Genomic DNA, 22,662 nt, shown 5'->3' with positions numbered 1-22,662 from the left:
AGCATTGAGCTGATTGTAGGTGGCGTTTCTGGAGCAAAGGAATACAAGGAGCAGGAGAAAGGGAGGGGAGGAGGGAGGGGAGATGCTGAGAGGGGGATGAAAGAAGGATGGAGCCAGAGGAAAAGGAAGCCCTTTCAGAAACATGTCGTTTAGTCCTCCGGTCCAGCTTCTCAATTAAGCAGCGATGAACCTGTATGGTGTTTGGCTCCTTCCACCCCCCCCCCCCACAGCCTCCCTTTCTTCCTCCCTCTGTCTCAGAACGAGAGTCAGTGTCTGCTTGTTTAGAGGATAGAGAAGGAGAGGAAACGAAGGAGAGAGAGGGCAGTAACACTTCACTGAGATGTTTCATCATTTATTCATGGCCTCGGAGACCGCAGCAGGACACATGACCTAACGGACCTAAAGAACACTCACATGTAGTATGCATGTAGCATAAGTATTGTCTACTGTAACAGAACCTCATATCTGTTCTCAAGAACTACGTCCAGTTGAGACCTGGAGTTGAGCAAACGACACATTGTATTATTTATCATAAATAACGAGCAGACGTGAATTTTAAAGACGAACAAACACACAACGTTGTACACATTCCCTTTGTGTACTCGTCCACTTCAGGAAATACGCATTCAAAAGCCCTCATTTAAGTCTAATAGAAAAAGGAAATGAAGGAAAAATAAAGTGCATTACCCAGAGAACGAGGAAACGAGCGCATCCCTTCAACCTCTTACTACAAGTACAATTTTCGGGAAAACGAATCTTTACATCACAATTCCAATAAATGTCTCAAGGCAGCGGTAGTTAGCAGGGAACTCCAGCATTAGGCTGGATCTGTAAAGGGCAGATGTATGGCTAAAGACTGAATCTTTGATGATGTGCTGATGTGAAAGCGTGTCAGTCAGCCTCCCTGGTGGACCGAAGCAGAGGTAAGCCTGGACAGTCCTTCTGCTGCTGTGTGTGATGACCACTTCCTGGCTACAGACGGATGAAGCTCGAAACAGAGGACGACTACAGGAAAACACACAGAAGCTCACAGTAGCGCAGTACTTCAACAGTATAGTCAGAGATATGGGGGGGGGGGGGCACGTTCCACCAAGGGACTCCTCCTCTTCCTCTTGTCCTTCTCTTTCTCCATGGATCCACCTCCTCCTCCACCTTGGTATTCTCTTACTCTTCCGTATTCCTCCTCCTCAGTCCACCAGCCTCCTCCTCAGTCCACCAACTCCCCCCTCCCTCAGTCCACCAGCTCCTCAAAGATGTTCTGCAGGCTGCTCTTCCCATGGATGTCCTTCAGATGGCGCCGGAGGCCCGGTTTGTGGGCAAAGTGGACAGCACAGTAGTTACACTTGTGAGGTTTGTCCCCCGTGTGCAGGTTCAGGTGGTCCTGCAGCGTGGCCTTCTGGGAGTCAAACACACGAGAGCAGAGACGATTACAACAGAGTAGAATATCAACCATTATTAGAGATCAGTGCATTGCAGAGGACAGTTGAGCGAAGGAGAGGAAAGAGGAGGAAAAGAGGAGAAGACAAATGGGGAAGAGGGGAATGGGAGGAGAGGAGATCTAACGGCTTGACTGGCCTTCAAAGGAGCAGCCTTGGACCTGTGGGCAGCTTACCTGGGAGAAGGTCTTGTGGCAGAGCGGACACTGGAAGGGTTTGACGCCCGTGTGCACACGCACGTGTCGCGTCAGGTTGCTCTTCTGGGAGAAGCTCCGCCCACAAAGCAGGCACAAGTACTGGCGGTGCTCCCTCAAGTGACGCACGTAGCTGTCCAGGTGCTGGAACACCTGGTCACATCTGCGGCACAGATATGCCCTCTCTGATAGGTGGCCCAGCATGGGCCCGGTCCCCAGCTCCGCCCCCATCAGCCCTGCACCCAGGCTGAGATACGACTCGTCAGGGGAGGCTCCACCTTCTTGCATGTGACTGGCCAGCATGTACTCTTCCTCTCCAGGCCCCTCCCCCTGGGAGCTGTCAGCCAATCCTGAGGTGTGTGTCGGACTTCCTGGCGGAGACAGCGTCCTATGGTCTTTCAACCTACATGGTGTGGGCGGGCGCTGCTTACGCCGGTTGGCTCCTACAGGGTAAGGTGCAGGGTTGTTGGTGTGGACCTGCTGAAGGGAGTACTCTGTGTCTTCTGAAAGGCACTGCTGGAACCCTCCACGCCCCCCGGCCTCCCCTTTTCCATAGCCCAGCCCCAGGCTTTCGTCCATGGACCTAACGCTGTCCGGCTGGGGGGGGGTGGTCTCAGAGCTGACCTCCTGCTTCAGGTTGGCCAGGGTGGGGTCGAGGTACTGGGACACGGCTTGGGCACATCTCTCCACCACCTGGCTCATCTGGAGGGCACTGGCGGCCGTTAGGTAGCCCACCAGCTCCCTCAGAGGAACCTCCAGGACCCCCGTGTAGCAGGACAACAGCAGCCGACGACCCACCTGGGATTATGGAGAATCCACACTCAACTTTGTTCCTCATACATATTTTTTTAAATGTACGTTAAAGTACTAGTACATAAAAGACCTATCATCAAACACACCACAACTTAAAGGAGTCACCTCAGAGTTGGGCACCACTTCTGCCCCCAGCTCCAACTCCTCCTCCCCGTCTTGCAAACGCAGCAGGAACTGGTCTCTGAGGAAGGAGGACGAGGCTGCAAGCACCACACGGTGGCCCGGGAAACGAAGCTTTGGCGCCCCCTGTAGGATAAGAGTGACATCGCAGAATCTATGCTCATCTCTGAGAACGTTCATCTTCTGGAGGACAGAGTCCCCGTGGCTGTGGAAACACAACCGGAGGACGTCGGAGACCGTCGTCATAGCCATGGTTCTGTGGAGTGACAGTTATATCATGGTCATATTATAACACTGCAATTAATAACATTGTTATGATCAGGTGACGATGCTACTATTATATTAAGGTAGAAGTGGAATTGTCTATGATAAACAACAAACAATTGCAAATGTCTGGGTTAAAAAATCTTTCAAAAGCAATTTGAAATAATGTTGACATTTAGCCTATTGCTAAGTGTCAATTGTTAGGTTGTTTTTCAAATCTGTTTATTTGTCTGTTTGCATATTTATGTGTTTTTATTTTGTTTGGTAGCCTACTGTAATGAGTGGGTCTACAGTGAAAAAGAACTGGGTGACTACACAGTTAGCTACACTGTAGGCTAACAATGCCAACATTGTCATATTTTGCTTTCTGCCTATTGTCGCTAAAACGTTGGCTAACAGCCTACTTATACGTTAATGGTCTACAAAGCCAAGTATGTTCTGGCATTCGCTCTGCTGACAAGTCCAAATTAATTGCAGTTCTAAACAAGAAAGCATTTTTTACTTGCCTGCCAACGAGATGACTAGCGTTTTCCAGTTCCTCCTATTTTGCTACTCTGATTTTGGCTGTTTTCAGTCGGTACTGTAATATTTCGGCATCTGGAAACATCGAGGTGAGTCCTCCTACCGTTGACAGTTCTCATTCACACAACAGAATCAACGCGGCACTTCCTGCTTCCTGTGCGTAAACGCACGAGGACACGGTGGACTCAGAACCCATGGCTCATGGCTCTGGGTGCACAGAGTATCTGTGACAGTCGCCAAGGAACATTCAAGATCTAATAAATGAAAAATGTTAACTGGAAAAAAAAATATCAAAGGAAATTACTATGTATTTCACTTTACTAAAAGTGAAGACGAGTCGATTAAGTCAAATGATATGTCAATGTGTCGCCATTAGATGGCAGTGTCTACCCACTGCACGGATCAGACACACAAGACACATCCTTTCCTGAATCATCCCGCAAACGTGTATGTCTGATTCTATGAGTCAGAAAAACTTTCGTCACTCTTTAGACGTTACACTGTAACAGTAATCTCTCTTAAAGACATAAACATGACGTGGGATAATTAGTGCATTTTACTTGGATGAGTTGAGACATTAGCTCACTTGGGATTTGTTTCTCCGTTCTGTCATGTTTTTAGACTGTTTCCGGTTGTCACCAAAGACGCACTTTATTTAATGACTGAGCGGATCTCATTATAGCCCTCTCATCTCCACACTGCATCTCTGACCTGATTTTGGTCATAAGCCTCACTTCTCTGTATCGTTAATCCTGCTAATATTACGAACAACACATCTGCCTCTCTTGAATATCCAAGATAAACCTCGGGTGGATGGAGCAGGGATCATTGTGGGCTGGTCATGACTGACAAACACAGAGACCACAAACCATGACTGTTGAAGTCACACCTGGGCGGGCTCTCACAGGGTGTGTAGTAACAGACTGCCTCGCAGGCCAGTGAGAAACTGGTGGGATCCAAACTCCCAAACGTAAGTCTCAAACCTAAGTTTTAAAAGTCACTCAGTAATTCCATGACATATGAGCCTTAGACTTGTATGGGCAGGCACGATCATTATGTGGTGTCTGAAAAGATATGTATACAACATGATTGACATCTGGTCTGCATAATGACTAGCCAAACAGCTGTAATAGTAATGCTCTTTTTATAGGCACAAGGAACTACTGTTAGACAGGTCTGTAGGACAGGTGATGAATGACTCCATACCCAGAGCTATACTTTGTGACCGGAAAAGCCCCTGTCTTCTAACCACACAGCCAAACAATTGTTATGACCCCACAAAGCCCTGATCCAGGATGTGTCTGACTTCCTCACAAGCTAGATGCCAGCCACCCAGACACACAAACATTTGTCCCATACCCCATGTCTGCATTTCTCCCTTCCTCTCTCTTAATGCATAGCGTGCCAAGAGAGCGTGTGATAGAACCATGGAGGCAATATTACTAATGAGACTACTTTGTACTCCACACAATGAGAATGATCTTCTGTGGCAGTGTAATGCTGTGACAGACTGTATTATCTAGCCTCCATCACTACACCGGCACTGCATAGGCTTTGATCAGGCTCTACAGGCAGGACATGATGTAGGGGGGGGGGGGGGGGGGGGACTGACACTCAGGAGAACAACATGGACTAAGATGGGACCTCCTAACCTAACCCTTACTGCTCACACATAGCATCCTCTCCACTCCACAACTCTTCTAGTACAGAACAATCCAGACTTGTAATCAGAGGTGTGGAAGGGTGTTGTCTTTCCATAGTAATTACATACTGTAGGTGTGCCTGTGTCTGCCGAGGCCTGGTCTGTCTGGGGCCTCAACAGGGATTTGGGGCCTCAGGAGAGGATATTCCACAGGGTCATCACTGAGGGTCATGTATAGTCAGCCCTATCCGCCCAGAGGGTTCTGGGCCCCAACCAAGTCACCCCCCACTCCCTCCCATTCATGACCCCCCTTCAGCATGGTCATGGATTTAGAAGGCAAACACGATCTGAATCCAGGACCATTAGAAAAGGATTCCACATCATTAGTCACCAAGCATTATACTGTCACCAGGGAACCTGTTATGGTTTGGAATCCTTCTTATAGGATAATCTGTGAGAGGTGAACAGTGAAATGATGTGTTTCTGTATGTGTGGTGGGGAGTGGGGTCTTGTGTGTGTTATATGTGTGTATGCAGGAGTGTTTGTCTGTGGGTATACGTGTGTTTGTGTGTGCTAAGCCCCAGCATGTATGTGTGTATGCAGGAGTGTGTGTGGGCCTGCGTGCATGTGTATAAGTGTGTGTACACTACATCATGTGAGTAAAACACTTCAAAACCCATCCATCATAGAGTAGGTGTGGTTGCAGACCTCATGTCCTCTGTGGGGGGTTGATGTCTCTATGGACACTAATCAATGTCACAATGAACAATCAGTGGAAATCTGAGTGTGTGTTTGTGTGTATGTGGTGGTGCAGCCCATGGGCTGGGCGCTCTGACTGTCTCTAAGCTCCCTGCAGACAGACAGACAGACAGACACATTAGGGTGTATGGGCACTTAAATATAGACCTACAAGAAGACCTTTAGGTCTTGGAATTTCTCCACCCTGTTCCACTGTAAACACAGCTCGATGTTTCCTTGTCTCTCTGTTAAGGTGTATATTACTTCAAAGACAAAGAAAGTGTTTACAATGGTGTTGTTACAGTCAACAGCAGATGAAATCATCTTTGTATATCCAGTTTTAGCATCATTCACCTTTATTTCACACCTTGTTACAAGTCTACAAACAGACATTGAAGGACGAAATATGAAACTTCTAATTTACTACCAAAGACAGAGATCTATTTACCTACATACCACTTCTCTACCAAGATGAGAAATAAATATATTAATGCAAAAAGTCAAAACCAGGCTCCCTGTAAAACAGTAGAAGGGAGCTTGTCTCTCCTGTAACTCCCAAAAGCTCCAGCAAGTACAGAGAATCAATGACATACAGTGCCCTCCAAAAGTATTGGAACAGTGAGGCGAATTCCTTTATTTTTGCTGTAGACTGAAAACATTTGGGCTTGACATCAAATAATGAACGTGAGACCAGAGATCAACGTTTCAGCTTTTATTTCCAGGTATTTACATCAGGATCTGATGCACAACTAAGAAAATATCACATTTTGTTTGAATCCACCCATTTGTCATGTGAGCAAAAGTATTGGAACAGATATACTTAAAACATATTTAAGTGAATAAGACTTAATATTTAGTTGCAAATCCTTTGCTTTCAATAACTGCAGCAAGTCTGTGACCCATTGACGTCACCAAACCTTTGCATTCTTCCTTTTTGATGCTTTCCCAGGCTTTTACTGCAGCCTCTTTCAGTTGTTGTTTGTTTTGTGGGGTTCCTCCCTTCAGTCTCTTCTTAAGCAGGTAAAATGCATGCTCTATAGGGTTTAAGTCTGGAGATTGACTTGGCCAGTCTAATACCTTCCATTTCTTGCCCCTGATGAACTACTTTGTTGTTTTGGCAGTGTGTTTTGGGTCGTTATCTTGCTGCATGATGAAGGCTCTGCCAATCAGTTTGGTTGCATCTTTCCTTAAATTGGCAGACAAAATGTTTCTGTAGACTTCCGAGTTCATTTTGCTGCTGCCATCATGTGTTACATCCTCAATGAAGATTAATGAGCCCGTCCTAGAAGAAGCCATGCAAGCCCAAGCCATGACATTACCTCCACCGTGTTTCACAGATGAGCTTGTGTGTTTGGGATCATGAGCAGTTCCTTTCTTTCTCCAAACTTTAGCCTTTCCATCACTTTGGTAAAAGTTAATCTTTGTCTCATCAGTCCATAAAACTTTGTCCCAGAATTTTTGAGGTTCATCTCTGTACTTTTTGGCAAATTCCAGCCTGGCCTTCCTATTCTTCTTGCTAATGAGTGGTTTGCATCTTCTGGTGTAGCCCTTGTACTTTTGTTCATGAAGTCTTCTGCGAACAGTAGATAGTGATACCTTCACTCCTGCCATCTGGAGGTTGTTGCTGATCTCACTAACAGTTGTTTTAGGGTCTTTCTTTACAGCTCTCACAATGTTTCTGTCATCAACTGCTGATGTTTTCCTTGGTCTACCTGTTCGACGTCTGTTACTTAGTACACCAGTAGTTTTCTTCTTCTTCAGGACATTCCAAATGGTTGTACTGGCTATGGCCAATGTTTCTGCAATGGCTCTGATTGATTTTCCATCTTCTCTAAGACTCACAATTGCTTGTTTTTCACCCAAAGACAGCGCTCCGGTTTTCATGTTGTTTTCACCTCTGAATACAGTCTGCATAGACAAAACCTATCTTACCCAATCTGAACCTGAGTGTAGACATTCAGTGGTATTTATTGATTGAATAATGTATGTAATAGGACACACCTGGGCAACAAAACACACCTGTCAGTCATATGTTCCAATACTTTTGCTCACGTGACAAATGGGTGGGTTCGAACAAAAAGGTGATATTTTCTAATTTGTGCATCAGATCCTGATGTAAATACCTGGAAATAAAAGCTGAAACGTTGATCTCTGGTTTCACATTCATCGTTTGATGTCAAGCCCAAATGTTTTCAGTCTACAGCAAAAATAAAGGAATTGGCCTCACTGTTCCAATACTTTTGGAGGGCACTGTACATGGAGCAATAAAGGATCGAAGCCTACAGAATGTCGGAAGCAGATTTATCTTAGACAGGGAAACACTCCAAGACTAGCGCCTAACTTGCGGGGGACAGAGATTTCTGGGACAGGTCTCTACACTAACAACATACATGTCAATATAACACCAACTCGGTATTGAAATGGATAAAAGAATACTAGGATAACAAAAAGATCAAAGAAATCACATGTGGAGGTCAGAGAACTGACCAAAACGGTAAACAGAGCTTGTTTAATGACAAACACTGATGTTTTCCTGCTGGAAAAGCACTAGCACCAGTGAGGATGAGGATAGTGATGATGATGAAAATACAAAAGACATGTTAATGATGAAGATATGGGGGAGGACAAGGCTGGGTTTGCTGCTAAAGATGATGAGGATGTGAGGCTGATGAGGATGTGAGGCTGATGAGGATGTGAGGCTGATGAGGCTACCTCCCCACCCTCACTTCTTCGGCTCCTCGATGTGCTCCACCTCACTGGACTCGTCCACCACCTTGCCGTTGATCATGGTTTGGGTCACCACTTTTACGATCTTCCTGGTGCGCACGTCCGGCTCCTCTGTTGCCATGAACACAGGAGGACCAGGGGTTAAAGGTCACAGTCACATCCGATCACTGACTTTTACTCTAACACCAAACAAATACTTTTTAAAAACATTATTTATCGATAGGACAGTTGGAGAGCGAGAGGGGAAGAACATGTAGGAAATTGCAGATATGAGCCCAGGCTTGTGCATTAGGCCTAGTGGGATGTGCTTTTACCGATTGAGCCAGTGGGGAACACTTACAGTCAGTTTTCAATATCAGCTTAACTTGTGTGACACCAATTGAAATGTTATCATCTCATTTCAAACAGAAACAGAAGACCAGCGTAGTTCAGCAAGATAATGACATAAACAAGACATTGAGAAAACATTTACACTGTTCTGGAACTGCTGTTTACCACTGTTGCTAAGGGATGCTGTGTTAGTGTGGTTGCTAGGGGTGTTTGCCCTGTTTGAGGGTTTCATGAAACAGCCATTAGTCTACAGCCACAGCCCTGGGTTTTATCTCAGAAGAAATAAAAAGGAGGAGGCGGAGAGTATGGAAGTGGAATGATAGGAGATGGAAGTGGAGGAGGAAGAAATAGAGGATGGAGGAGGAGGAGGAGAAGAAAGGGGTGAAAGAGCAGAAGACTGAGGAGGTGGATGGAGGTGGAAGAGGAGGAGGATGAAGGAGGAGGCTGGAAGGAGTAAGAGAAAGAGGAAGAGAAGAGGAATGGTCATGAGAGTGAGAGCCAAAGATCGAAAGGGAAGGAGATATTGAAGTACAGAGAGAGAGAGAGAAAGTGCAACCAGGCTTTGGTGGTGAGCTGAAGGTGAAAGAAGTCTCTGTTTGATCAGTGACTTAATCGCGGAACCTCCTTATCACAAGGAGCATTCCATGATGTCAGAGCCAGATGATAAGTAGGCCTTTCTGGGTGATTGGTCAGAAGCCTAGAGTCAGTCAATACAGTAAACCTGCATGAGTAACAAGCCACTCTGCTGGGTTAGAGAGACAGGTCTCGATACCGGCCAAGGTCTACTGGTCTAGAAGAGACAGTGTTACCGTGGACATTCAAGTAACCATCTTGATAAAACTGTCGATGTAGTTAACCACATGACCCCTCTCTGTTTGTCTCGGGTCACACTGTTAAATAGTATGTGCGTGTGCGTGCGTTTCTGAGTGTTTCTGAGAAACTCACAGCCAATGAATAAATAGTGCCCTGTCACGTCCACCAAGTCAGCGTCCCCCTCAATGTGTGTTATGGCTGCTATTGGCTGTTTCTCAGAATAAACCAATGAGCAAGCAGGCAAAAACGATACTCACTCTTAGTGGGAGGGACTTCCTTGATCCTGAGAAACAGAAGACAAAGAGTTAGAATCCAACCAATAACAGGGGGTTGGGGTGAACGGGTGGTGAACGGCTCTGTGAGAAATGACAGAGCTGAGAGATGGAGAAATGGGAGACGGAAACAGGGAGTCAAGGAACAAAGACGGGGTGTCTGAGCTTCATCCCAGGCTGCCACGCCGACTCACATCTCCTCCCCTTCCAGCAGCCTCCTGTAGGTGGCGATCTCCATCTCCAGGTTCTGTTTGATGCGGAGCAGCTGCTCGTAGTCGGTCTTGTTGCGCTGCATGTCCAGACGCAGCTGGGAGAGGTCGTCCTCCAGCTGGGTCAGCGTGGCCTGCAGACGCTCCATCTCCAGGGCATACTTCTGACCCGTCTCCCCCATGTTACCCTCCAACGCCGCCACCTACAGGACACAGGGAGAAACACACCCATTGCTCGACCACACTGAGACCCACAAAGTGTCATTGGACACATGGAAAAATTAGATATCCGAGACCCCTGATATCACATCATCAAAACCCCAGGAGGAAAGTTAGAGCAGAGAAACAGGATCTGTTCATGGAAGAGCTCCCTATCAACCAATATCTGTAGACGATTCCGTTTTCAGTCTAGCTCTACAATGGCCCTTTGTGCTTGAGTGCACAAAATGAAAAATACCTTATGGTAAGACACTGAAAAATTAGTCCTTGCTTGTTTGGGGAGAGAAGCTGTGTTCACAGTCGACAGAGATCCCAGGGTAGGAACAGGGCCTGGCACTCGCAAGGATGAAGGAGTTGAATGTGACCCCCTGCTTCATAGGTGAAGCACAGACAGAGAGAAAAGAAAGCGAGAGACCCACACACACACACAGACACAATGGGAAAGACCCCGTCTTCCGAACCCCCACCTGTTTGTGCAGCGTCTCCAGCTCCACCTCCAGCCCCTGCAGGAAGCGTTGTCTCTCCACCAGCTCCGCCTGCGCTCCCCTCAGGGCCTCGTTGCTCTCCTTCACCTCGTTCTGCACCATCTCCAGCTGGCCCACACACACACACTGCTCTGAACATCGTAGCCTAACTCAACCCATCCCTGGGCTGTCCTCTTCACTCCCTTCGTGGAGCGGAAGGCTGCAACACGCCCCGAGCCCCCGTCAAGCCCGCGCCGTGCGGAGGGTGACGCGTTAGGCAAGTCCACGCGCTCTATTACGGTAGAGTGTGTGTCATGCTTCTTCTAACTATGCTTATTCAGATTACACTTCAGAAACGTGCAGGCAATTGGGTTGCCATGATAGTACGGTATTATGAACATACAGGCGATTGGGTTGCCATGGTATTATTATGGACTCTATCAGTCATGGTAGCTAGTGTGTGTGTGATGGCACGTTTGTGTGCGTGTACGCATGTTTGTGTGTGTGTGTGTGGGAGTCAGGTGGCTGAACAGTTAGGGAATCGGGCTGGTAATCAGAAGGTTGCTGGTTCGCTTCCCGGCCGTGCAAAATGACTTTGTGTCCTTGGGCAAGGCACTTCACTCTACTTCACTCTCCTCGTCTCGGGGGAATGTCCCTGTACTTCCTGTAAGTCGCTCTGGATAAGAGCGTCTGCTAAATGACTCAACGTAATGTGTGTATCTTGTCTCACCTTCTTGCGGTACCAGTGCTCAGTCTGCTCCTTGTTGTCCTTGACGATGCCCTCATACTGAGAACGCAGTTCCGCCAGCACCGTGCCCAATTCCGGCCCCCCGCGGGCAGCATCCACCTCCACACTCACCTCCTCGCTGGCCAGACGGCCACGCACTGCCTGGACCTCCTGGAGACCAGGGTGGAGAGAGAGAGAGAGAGAGAGAGAGAGAGAGAGAGAGAGAGAGAGAGAGAGAGAGAGAGAGAGAGAGAGAGAGAGAGAGAGAGAGAGAGAGAGAGAGAGAGAGAGAGAGAGACATTCGAAACAGATTATAACTTGTGTTTGCCCCGTATTCATTAGGAGTTTTATGTTTCAAAGTGTGTGCGTGCTCAATATGTACGTTTCTCTGTGACTCGTACACTAGCCAGAGAGAAGGCGAGCCTCTCTCCATTATTAAACTCCAACATCAATACTTGATGGAGCTCTGCTCGTATTACCCCTTCATGCCCCCTTTCCCTCTGGGTGCCCACAACCTGGATTTGTGTGTGTGTGTGCGTGCCTGTGTGTGTGTGGGCGTGTGCGTGCCTGTGTGTGTGTGGGCGTGTGCGTGCCTGTGTGTGTGTGGGCGTGTGCGTGCCTGTGTGTGTGTGGGCGTGTGCGTGCCTGTGTGTGTGTGGGCGTGTGCGTGCCTGTGTGTGTGTGGGCGTGTGCGTGCCTGTGTGTGTGTGGGCGTGTGCGTGCCTGTGTGTGTGTGGACGTGTGCGTGCCTGTGTGTGTGTGGGCGTGTGCGTGCCTGTGTGTGTGTGGGCGTGTGCGTGCCTGTGTGTGTGTGGGCGTGCCTGTGTGTGTGTGGGCGTGTGCGTGCCTGTGTGTGTGTGGGCGTGTGCGTGCCTGTGTGTGTGTGGGCGTGTGCGTGCCTGTGTGTGTGTGTGCGTGTGCGTGCCTGTGTGTGTGTCAGAGTATTGGATATATCCTAATGGACTCAACATATGGCTCAGTGGCTGGCACTGCACCCTGCTGTCCAAACACACCCTGTCCTCTCTTTGGTGCCAGGCAAGATCTTAACACACCATAGGACAACAGAACACTGGAGTCCAGACACACAAACACATACCTGACCACACACACACCTGACCACATGTACACCTGACCACACGCACACATCCACTCCTTCACAAAGACTTATAGAGAAACACAAGCATGCTGTCATGGGATTTAGGTAGGTGTTTTGTTACCTCAGAGTCTTAATAGGATTGGGTGTGTGTGTGTGTACATGTGTGTGTGTGTACGTGTGTGTGTACATGTGTGTGTGTACGTGTGTGTGTACATGTGTGTGTGTACGTGTGTGTGCACTCTCAGCTGAGCCAGTGTGATTGTTAGAGAGTCCGCTAAGAGTCTAAGAAGGAGCCCAGAGAACAGGCCCGAGCCTGTGGTCACTGTGTGAGTGTGTGTTTGTGTGTGTGTGTGTGTGTGTGTGTGTGTGTGTGTGTGAGTGTGTGTGAGTATGTGCGTGTGTGTGTGTGTAAGCCTCTGGTTACTGGCAACAAATAGAGTAGAGTCAGGGGTTCTGGTTACCCCCCCCCCCCCACCCCCCCCCCCCCCCCCCCCCCTGTCCCTGCAGGATCAGAAGGTGTATCTACTTGTAGGGGGAGGTTTAGTTGATACTCTTGGGATTTGCAGGTCCAATGAACAGAAATTCAAGGAAGAAGAACCGTTCTGCGACCTGGGCCTGGAGTTTGGCCGCGACTGTGTCTCATGGAGACAACCTCCTTAGTTAGGTTAGGAGGCAGCTAGCCCACAGATGGAACCTTAACAGCTTTATCAAATCAGGAGTTCACAAAATACTGCTGGGCCATATATGATGATACCTTACAGGATATGCAACAGCGTATGTCCATATTTGGACGTTAGCGGTCTCTGACCTCCTCGTGGTTCTTCTTAAGGAAGTAGAGCTCCTCCTTCAGGCTGTCCAGGTCGCCACGGAGACTAGCGATGATCTGCTCGTGGTCAGTCTTGGCCTTCTTCAGAGCCATGCAGTCTCTCTCCACAGACTGGCACATGACCTGCTCTGTCTCCCACCTGGGGGAGGGCGGGGGACAGGTGTTAGTGGGTTTGGAAGAAAGTGTGTGTGTAGAGGAAAGGGGTGGGTTAAAGGTAGGTTTAGCCACGGCTATAAAGGTTGTGTGCATTGGTGTGTGTGTGTGTCTGTTGAAGAAAAAGGTGTGGTGAAGTTAGGTATAACCACAAGATGTTGAGGTTATGTGTGCGTGTGTGTGAGTGTGTGTGTGTGTTGGGGTACTGCGGCAGGGATGTGACACTCACTTTATCCTGAAGTCGTCGGCCGCCAGTTTGGCGTTGTCGATCTCCAGCATTAGACGGGCATTCTCCAGGGTCTTCTTCCTCACCTGGTGAAGAACATGTAAGAACATTAGTTGTATTATTTTATTTCAATTATTCTATTTGAATATAATTATCAGATGAGACCAACAGTCTTTCAAGGCGCCTGTTGACAGCACAGAAGCAAAGCCATTCCAACTGATTTCACATTCATTCTAAAAATCAATGTTCTTTTCGTTTTTTATTCCTTTGTTTTCCTAACTCATCAGGGCCATATAACCATACAGTCAGCATGCTGTACTACAGCATGTGTGGTCCTGGGCTAACCTATTTAGTTCCGTGTAATTGTAGATTTGTTTACTCTAAAAGCAGAACAAACAACTTGACAGCAGAATTGAGAGGAATGGAGGAAGAGCAAACACTGCACGACTGTACTTCCCCTTCAGAGAGAGTGAAAGAGAGGGAGAGGGAGAAGTAGAGAGGAGAGAGAAAGAGAGAGAGGGAGAGTAGTGCTTATCACCAGTGGAAGTAGACACTGGTGTGTCTGAATTGACATAACTCTCCTATTATACAGTAACCACATGCCTACTGGCCTGGAGGGGACTAATGTTTAACTCTGGGTTAGCAGACCGAAGCAGGTTAACTATGAGGTCAGAGTCTGCCAGTACTAAACCTCATCTACACCGTAAGAATTGAGTTAGAACTTGAGCACAACATGTATGGAGTGTGTGCATGTGTGTGTATTTGTGTGTGTGTGTGTGTGCATGTATCTGCATGTATATGTAGTGGAGGTAATACTGTATGCCATATATACAGAGTAAGCCCTGATGTCTTCTTCACACCATACAGCACGCATTTCTCAGACAGAGAGGATCCTGGGTAAAGGGAGCCCACCTCCTGCTCCACAGCGTGGGCCTGGGCCATCATGGAGTCCAGGTCGTGACCTTTAGGGATGCGCTCCATCATCAGCTGCTTGATCCTCAACTCCAGGTCAGCGTTGGATCTCTCCAGAGAGCGTACCTGAGGAGGATGTGTGATGAGCAGAAACCAAAAACAGTGAGATTAGGGGGGGGATGATTTGGTGGTTTTGTGTGTTTGTGTTGGATGACGGGTCTGTGTTTATTATTAAGAAGGAAATACGTTATTTGGTCAGCACATGTGGATCTTAAGCAACAGCCTTGTACAGCCTTTCCAAACAAGGTGTGTTTAGGTGTTGATCTCTGAAGGATAATTTAACTGTTGGTTCACTAGTTTTTTCCCCCCTCTTAATAGGCTACTGTTGTGTGTGTCCAAGGTAACATCCACGCTATGACAATCAAACGCTGCATATAACCAACTGCATCTCTAATCTCTCTCACCTTATCCAGGTAGCTGGCCAGGCGGTTGTTGAGGCCCTGCATGGCTTCCTTGTCGTTGGCGGAGTTGTTTAACCCGTTTAGTTGCTGCGCGGCACTGTTCAGGTCAAGACCGATGGAAGCAGAGCGGCTTAGCGGCTTTGAGAAGGAGACGGAGGCGCGGGAACGGGCGCGTCCGCTGTCCCGCAGAGATAGGCTGGAAAAGGACGGCTGGCGACCGCCGGAGAAACTCCGCACAGAGAAGCTGGATGCCATGATAACTGTGCTGAACACGGAAACAGTAGACATTAGCCAGGTTAAAAACAGCACGGGCACACATTATTGTTTGTTAAGACATCCTATTAAATGACGCCTCAGGTGGTAGCCGTTATTTTCAGTCATCCCTAATACAACCACAGGCCCACAGCCATGGGTTACGCCTCGTAGCCTGCTATTATAAAAACGACTAACTACAATCAAGCTGAATATTGGTGGATCGCACTTAATAGAAACAGAAGTGGCCTCTTCATGTGTCAAACACAGACAGCAAAGAGAGCCAGGCTACACTTTAATGGATGAGTGACGGGACTGAAACCGCAATGTCCAGCTCCAGCTTCAGCTCAGTTGAGCATGCAATCAAAATGTAAATTCTCTCGCGCAGCCCTTTACTCTTGAGAGCCTCTTGTGGGTTCTCTAAAACACTCCCATCCTCTTTCATCACTATGGTAATAAGGTGCATTCAACAATGACTAATAAAACAGCATAAAAAAAAACTGGACTTGTGAGAAGATGACATGACAAGGAGACTAGATCATCCCAAACAGAGAATACAGGCTTGCATTGTGAGGATGTGTTTGGATGTCAAACTGTTTCCTGTCCCTATCTGTCTCTGTGAGAGCCTCATTAGGAGATTAGGAGCCAGTCTCTGAGAAAGAGCTCCCTCTCTGTCTCTCCAGACACCTGATACCCCCCAGGTTACATTCTCACCGCATCACAAAAGAATGGGAGAAGAAGAATGAATTCCTTGTCAAGACCATGGGAAACACAGAGCGAGAGAGAGAGAGACAGACAGAGCTGCAGAAATATCTGTAGAATGTCACTGACAAGTGTAATTTAACGTCATATAAAATCCGTCTATTATTAATAGCAATAGTCAAACAGCAAGTGACATTATTGAGCCACAGACTAAGTAGGGGATCAAATGCACTGATGCTTTTTTGCTCAACATCTTTCAGATCTTCAATCAAATCTGATATCATGTCTTTAGGGCTCCTATCTAAACAAACCAAAACCTGTGTAAAACAGCCATATACTCACATGGGTGATATGTCGGCAGACAAACAGCAAGAGGTGGAGGAGGTCCTGGGGACGGCTGGCTGCTGGGTGACTCAACGCTGCAGGTGAGCTTATATACAGGTGGCCCAGGGGGAGGGGCCAGCTTCTGGAAGTACAGGGGGTGGGACTGGTACACCTGCAGCCCTGGGAAGGTGGAGAGGTGAGGGGACAGGTAACCTGAACTCCCCCCCAGGATATGGGCATGAAATATTCAGCTGCACTCCCACGAGAGAAAAGAAGTTGGACAGAGGTCGACAACACGAGGGTTGGGCGAAACTGATGACAGATTGGCATTTCGAAACGTGTGACTGAAACCCGGCCCACAGAAATAGCTGGGGTGTTTTGGGTACAGACACATTTGCATCACTCTGCATGTGTGTATGTGCAAGTACTTCAGGTCCTGGTCTTAGCCTCCAATTATGTGTAAACATGACACCACCCTCATCTGTCTAGGTCTATAAGGGTACACATCAGTGTGTGTGTCTATGTATACAGTACCAGTCTAGCACCAGTAACTTGCCACACTATTTCCTTCTAGTTTGCATGCTGGACTTCCTCTCCGACCTTCCTGCTCTGACACCAGATGAGCAGTAGAACCCAGGGGACTCTCACTGTCTCTCCACACAGAGACTCCACAAAGGAAGAATCTTCCAGGATGTTCTCCTGTTTGGTCAAATGGGCTCAACCACACCTGACTGGGTCAGGCAGTCTGAAGTATTCCCAGATGTGACACACTCTGTACTATCTCCCTAGGGCTCAGTCTGAGGCGGGCCAGGTGAGAGGTTTGCATTCTAATCAACACCATATAGTGGACCTACTGTCCACCACTGCTGGTCAATGCAAATCGGCCTACTACACCGCCTGAGAATAGAGAGAGATAGAGAGAGGAGAGACGGAAAGGAGGGAGATAGACAAAGGAAGATAGGAGGGTGAGTTGGAGAGAAGGTAATCACACCAGTGCTTACACAGCAACATAGCTAGCTGCAGTTCTAGTAGGACTCAGGATCTACAGTGTATCGCAGACCCAATAGGTGGACGTCTGGATATTTGGAGTCCATCGCCCCCCTGTGGACAATGATGGTAGGTACACTGTATTCTGACCACAGAAAGATGCGATATACAATCTAAATACCAAGACCCATTATATAGAATGAGGGAGAAGGTGACAGGTCCTTCAGAGGAGTGTTAACTAGAAGAGAGAACCAGGTTTTTCCTCAGTCTCAGACAAGGTGACTCTTCACTTTGTCATATCGTATTGTTCTAAACATCCTCTGCTGATCTAGCAGGGGCAGAGAGATGAGGACAGATGAAATGAGGAGAGGTGAAATGAGGAGAGAGGAGGTGAGGACAGATGAAATGAGGAGAGAGGAGATGAGGAGAGGGGAGATGAGAGAGGGAAGATTCTCTCTCCTCTTCTTCACCTCTTGTCTTTTGACCCTGGAGGCCAGAATGATCCCCCAGCATGCTGCCAGTCTCTGCAGCGCCAAAAGAGGGCAGCAATGAGCTAAAGACCACCAAGCTGCCTCTGACTGCATTGTTCTGCCTGGCGGAGTCTCTCTCTGTGGTCACCGTCTCCTTGTCCTGCATCATTCTTCAAGGACCACCTGTATGTCCATACAAATAACCATCCACAGGTGCTATCTCACCCTGAACACTAGACAGAACCACAACACATCAGTTGGGTTGGAATTTCGTTGGTGTGGAGCAAGGGTGTAGGTCTCGTTTGGACATTGGCAGAAGCAAGCATTTTTCATGACCCAATATGCTAATACTATTGTGCTTTGCAGCTAATTGTCGACGTGGACATTTCAGTGTTTGACATTAGTAGGGACAGACTAATGTTCCTGCTGTCCTCCCCTGAACTGGTCTGTAATGGTGTCAAGGGTCTTCTAACAGTTTATAAAGTATACCTTAGAGTCAGTCAGTCACACACACACTTCACTGAGAGGACTCACTCTGTGTGGATTAGAGCTCACTGCTAAATCAACAAATACATTATTAGGCTAATTCGATTTCAGGATGCAGCTCGTGACCCCACTTGACCCCTCCTGACCCCTGTCACATGACGTTAGACCAATCAGAGGGTCTTCAGACAGTCACAACCAGATCTAGGAAGCATTTGCCCTGAACCAATTAACGTCTACTGTTTTCTCATTGAACAACAACGAGAATTGAAATGAATATTTGTATTTGAAATACTTCCCACAAAACTCCCCTTTTCAATTGTGTTAATTCCCTTTTTGTGCATTTTTTTTGTATTCCTCCTGTCCTCCGAACAATGGCTGCCTCTCAGCACGGCTCTTCATCTGGCAGCACGTCCCAGCTCCAGCACCACAAGCGGCTCCAAGCAGAGAGGGAGGAGGAGACTCTGTATGGTCCTTCAGCAGCCCGTCGTCTCAGACAGCTCTAAGTCGTGATGAAGTGATTACTTCCTGTTTGTGGGGCCGCACCAGTGGGCTCAGAGCCCTGTTGTCAGGATGTTGTTGGTTACATGCCCGCACGCACACACACACACACATGCACACACACATGCCCGCATGCACGCGCACACACACATGCACACACACATGCACACACACATGCACACACACATGCACGCACGCACGCACACACACATGCACGCACGCACCAAGGCACTTTGAACATACTAACATTCTCGTAATTTCACACTCGCAAACACTGGTGTCTATGACTGTTTGTTTTCTGTCTACGGTTCATGTTCTTGCATTAGCGTACGTTTAGAGGTGGACAAGCCATTGAAATGTATTTGACAGAAGAGCAGAGGTACTATGATCATACTGGGTGAGAAACAGTTTGGTGAGAAAAAGTTTGTCTTCACTCATGCAAAACCTATGCCCTTGCCTTCCGGAACACTCCAAGCGGATCAATCAACAGGCTTCATCAAAAACTGCTTCCCCGGACCTGACCAAAACTATGAATGGCCTATAGAGACCAGAAAAAAATCTAGTTCAGAGCCTTGTATCATCAATGCCACCAGCTGATCCAAAGTATTCTTGAAGAGCCCAGGGTGACTTCTCTGAACAAGTTAATGCTGTCTACCTTGTCATAACCTAAACCCTGAGATTGTATCAGCCTGTTTCCTCCAGTCTGAGCTCTGCCCTTTGATTGGACGGGGGGAATTTCAGCTCACTAACCAATCATTGATAAGGATCTGTGCATGGTGGAGAAATTGCAAGCAGATACAGATAGATGTGAGTGACTCTGGAGGTCAGCACCTGCACTCGCTTCTTACCTCCCTCACCTCGCTCTCTTTTCTCTCTTTCTCTTTCCTCCTCTGATTTTCCCCTGCTGAAAGAACAGGTTGCTTTTGTGTTTTGGAAACACGTCAGAGGTCTTAGAATGTGTGTGGAGATTTTTATCAGCAGGGTTGGTAACGTTTAGACAGGGGCCTCCGAAGATGGGGCCATAGGTGAATAATGGAGAAGTGGTGTGTATGTGTGTTTGTGTGGGTGTGGTAGAGAGATTGTGATTGTGTGTGTGTCTGAGAGAAATGTTGCATTTGTTCTTTAATGCTGTGGACTTTTTTACTACCCCTAATAAACAAAACATGCCTGAACCAAATGCAACAACAAAATATCCTGAAAAGAAAACATTTACTGTTACAGCTCCAAGCATTGCTTGCAAAAACCATTAACATAAGGCACAGTTCAGTGATTTGGCTAGAATTGGCAGCTAGCTACATACATCTTCAACTCCCAAAGCAAAAATATTTTACACCTAACGCTACCCGTAAATTTCAGCGCTTGAAGTTGTTGATCAATATGCAAAGCAGCACGATGAATATGCACGAAGGGTCCGGTAATTGCACGTCAGGGTGGCGGCACGGTAATTTGAGTCTCGGGATCCTGCAATCAGCGTTCTATTCATTAGCGCGTGGAGCCATCTCATCTGCGACCACTCGAGTCTGCCAATCACCCGCACGGGCACATGACATTACAAAAGCAAAATGAAAAAGTTTCAATTACTAGCCAGGCAAGCTCGTGGCGAAACAACTCTAAACACTATATTTAGTGTTCTTTGTGCACAGAAAGGCTGCTACTGCTCCGAAGAAGATGAGGGAGACTGTCTTAATGAAACGATATAATCTCATGCATTTACATCACCTTTAAACCGAGGACAGGCGGCGGTGGAGCGGACCGCACCTCAGTTGAACGTTCTTGCGACATTCTGTTTGTCTGGCGTAGAAGAGGACAAACAATTGCCTCATATCACAGGAAATGTGGAGAGGACACAGGGAGTAAACGCTGGCACTCATCTTCTATTGTCTAAGAGTATTGGTGGTCTCTGTTTTTGGGGGCCTGCAAAAAGATGAGGCCAACAATTCTGCAATTACAGTTAGGGGGGGGTCTTTACTCAGACGAACATTTCTCTCGGTTGAACCTACTTGAGAAAACAATAGCTCTGAATGTGTCTCACATATGCAGGACTAAAATGAATAGTGGAAAGGCTAGATACAGTATGACACTTCATACAAGACAGTTCAGTGTTAGAGTCCAATGATTGTCTTCTCTGTCCATATTGGTCTCTCTCTCTCTCTCTCTCTCTCTCTCTCTCTCTCTCTCTCTCTCTCTCTCTCCCTCTCCCTCTCCCTTTCCCTTTCCCTCTCCCTCTCTCTCTCTCTCTCTCTCTCTCTCTCTCTCTTTTTCTCTTTCTCTCCCTCATCTCATTCTCCTTCTCCTTCTTCTGGTGTGTGTGAGGGTGGGTGGGTGGTGGGGGAGCAGGCTCCTTTGCCATGCCCTGTGTCAGGAAGGGAGTTCCCCGAGTTTGGGAGAGTGGGGTCTTCAGAGGAGTGTGTGTGTGAGTGTATGTGTGTGTGCGTGCGTGTGTGTGTGAGTCCTGGCGATGCCGGCAGGACGGTGGATCCTCCATTGTTCCACTCTGACACAGACACACACTTCCTCCCTCTGCTATAAATCTGCCCTAGCGAAGAAGTGTCCCTGGAGCGTCACCCTGGTAACCCCGACACACACACACACACACACACACACACACACACACACACACACACACAGAGGCATGGACACACACCCATCACTGTTACACATCCAATATTGTTACAAACACGTACACGCACACACATACTCCTATTGTCTTTGGAGGACAGAGTGCTGGAGGTTGAAGGTCTGGGCTCGTCTTCTGTGAGGCGGGGGGCAGGGGGGCAGGGGGGCAGGGGGGCAGGGGCAGCGTGGAGAAAAAACATGAAAACACAGGAGAGGAAGTGAGAAGCTGCAGGAGGAAACTGACCTGCTGGATATTCCAGAAAGACTCCGTCAGCTAGCTCCTGGTGAGTCAGAGACTTTTAGCAGTCCCTCGCCAGTCAGACCTGCCTTTCCATAGTAAAGCACAGTAGCTGGTAGTTTCATCTTAATGAGGATTTAAATCAGTGGTTCTCCAGCCGTGGGGAGTGGCCCCCAGGGGTGGCAGTGATTGGCATTCCTTCTGAACATGAATAACACTGTCTATTGACAATGGTAACCTCCCACCCACCCCCACCCCCCTTGCCTCAACATGCCTGTCTCTCCCTAGGTGAGTCTCTCTGTCACAATTTACTGACCTGACATGCAGCAGTCAAAATCCCAGAAAGAAACAAAAACATATTTTGAGGAAAAAAACCCCTGCTTGAATAGAGCAGGGGAGAGCAGAGGGAAGGGAGTGGAGAGGAAAGTAGAGGAGAGATTTCCAGTGAGAAACAAAAGTAAGGGGAATTTATGTCATTCCAGTCCGGTGCTGAAACAACAACTTTGCCAGGAGGTGTGAACGCCACACTAACCGCCGTCGCGCTGCCTGGACCTGAATGGACGACCCTGTGGAGTCCACTGTCCCCGTGACAACCCCAGGCCCCGCCCACATGCGCACCTTGACACGCACCTGTCAAGGCTGTCGGCTACGTGGGTGGGCGGAGAGAAGGATCCTTTTTATTTGACAGCTGCTATTTGACTAATTCAAAACAACAGCTGTAAGGTAGGAAGGAGGGGCCGGGAGAAAGGGGGAGGTTTAGGTGGGTGGTGAGAGTGAGTGGGGAGATTGGGGGGGGGGGGAGGAGGGATGAAAATGAATTCCGCATGTGCACCCGGTATGAAATAAAGGAGAGAAAATAAATTGGAGAGGGAAAGAAATGAGTGTGATGCAATTTCGAGGCTGGAGCCTGATGTTGGGTCCAACA

At 47.8% G+C, this 22,662-nt stretch overlaps 2 protein-coding genes across 5 annotated transcripts; both read right to left on the bottom strand.

The window, feature by feature from the left end:
- Nucleotides 1-342: 342 nt before the first annotated feature.
- LOC124485306 (zinc finger and BTB domain-containing protein 26-like) lies at nucleotides 343-3,485 on the bottom strand. The gene is made up of 4 exons (XM_047046826.1): nucleotides 3,334-3,485; nucleotides 2,549-2,819; nucleotides 1,613-2,428; nucleotides 343-1,396 (listed from the first exon to the last, which is right to left on the bottom strand). Exons 2-4 carry the CDS (start codon nucleotides 2,813-2,815, stop codon nucleotides 1,232-1,234), a joined length of 1,248 nt encoding a protein of 415 aa, XP_046902782.1. The 5' UTR covers nucleotides 2,816-2,819; nucleotides 3,334-3,485; the 3' UTR covers nucleotides 343-1,231.
- Nucleotides 3,486-7,988: 4,503 nt separating this feature from the next.
- si:ch211-243g18.2 (uncharacterized protein LOC559906 homolog) lies at nucleotides 7,989-16,686 on the bottom strand. Of its 4 annotated transcripts, none has more exons than XM_047047591.1 (10): nucleotides 16,461-16,686; nucleotides 15,168-15,424; nucleotides 14,704-14,829; nucleotides 13,795-13,877; nucleotides 13,395-13,551; nucleotides 11,494-11,661; nucleotides 10,767-10,910; nucleotides 10,066-10,283; nucleotides 9,857-9,882; nucleotides 7,989-8,567 (listed from the first exon to the last, which is right to left on the bottom strand). In XM_047047591.1, exons 2-10 carry the CDS (start codon nucleotides 15,417-15,419, stop codon nucleotides 8,452-8,454), a joined length of 1,290 nt encoding a protein of 429 aa, XP_046903547.1. In that variant the 5' UTR covers nucleotides 15,420-15,424; nucleotides 16,461-16,686; the 3' UTR covers nucleotides 7,989-8,451. The 4 variants fall into 4 exon arrangements, with proteins under 4 accessions (XP_046903547.1, XP_046903545.1, XP_046903546.1 ...); XM_047047589.1 differs by having other exon boundaries at nucleotides 15,168-15,429; nucleotides 16,461-16,549; XM_047047590.1 differs by having other exon boundaries at nucleotides 10,767-10,892; nucleotides 15,168-15,429; nucleotides 16,461-16,549.
- Between the last annotated feature and the right edge of the window lie 5,976 nt (nucleotides 16,687-22,662).

The sequence above is a fragment of the Hypomesus transpacificus genome, chromosome 23 (assembly GCF_021917145.1).
Source record: "Hypomesus transpacificus isolate Combined female chromosome 23, fHypTra1, whole genome shotgun sequence".
Lineage (NCBI taxonomy): Eukaryota > Metazoa > Chordata > Actinopteri > Osmeriformes > Osmeridae > Hypomesus > Hypomesus transpacificus.
The sequence above is the reverse complement of the archived record's forward strand: the minus strand, read 5'-3'. Positions and strand labels throughout refer to the sequence as shown.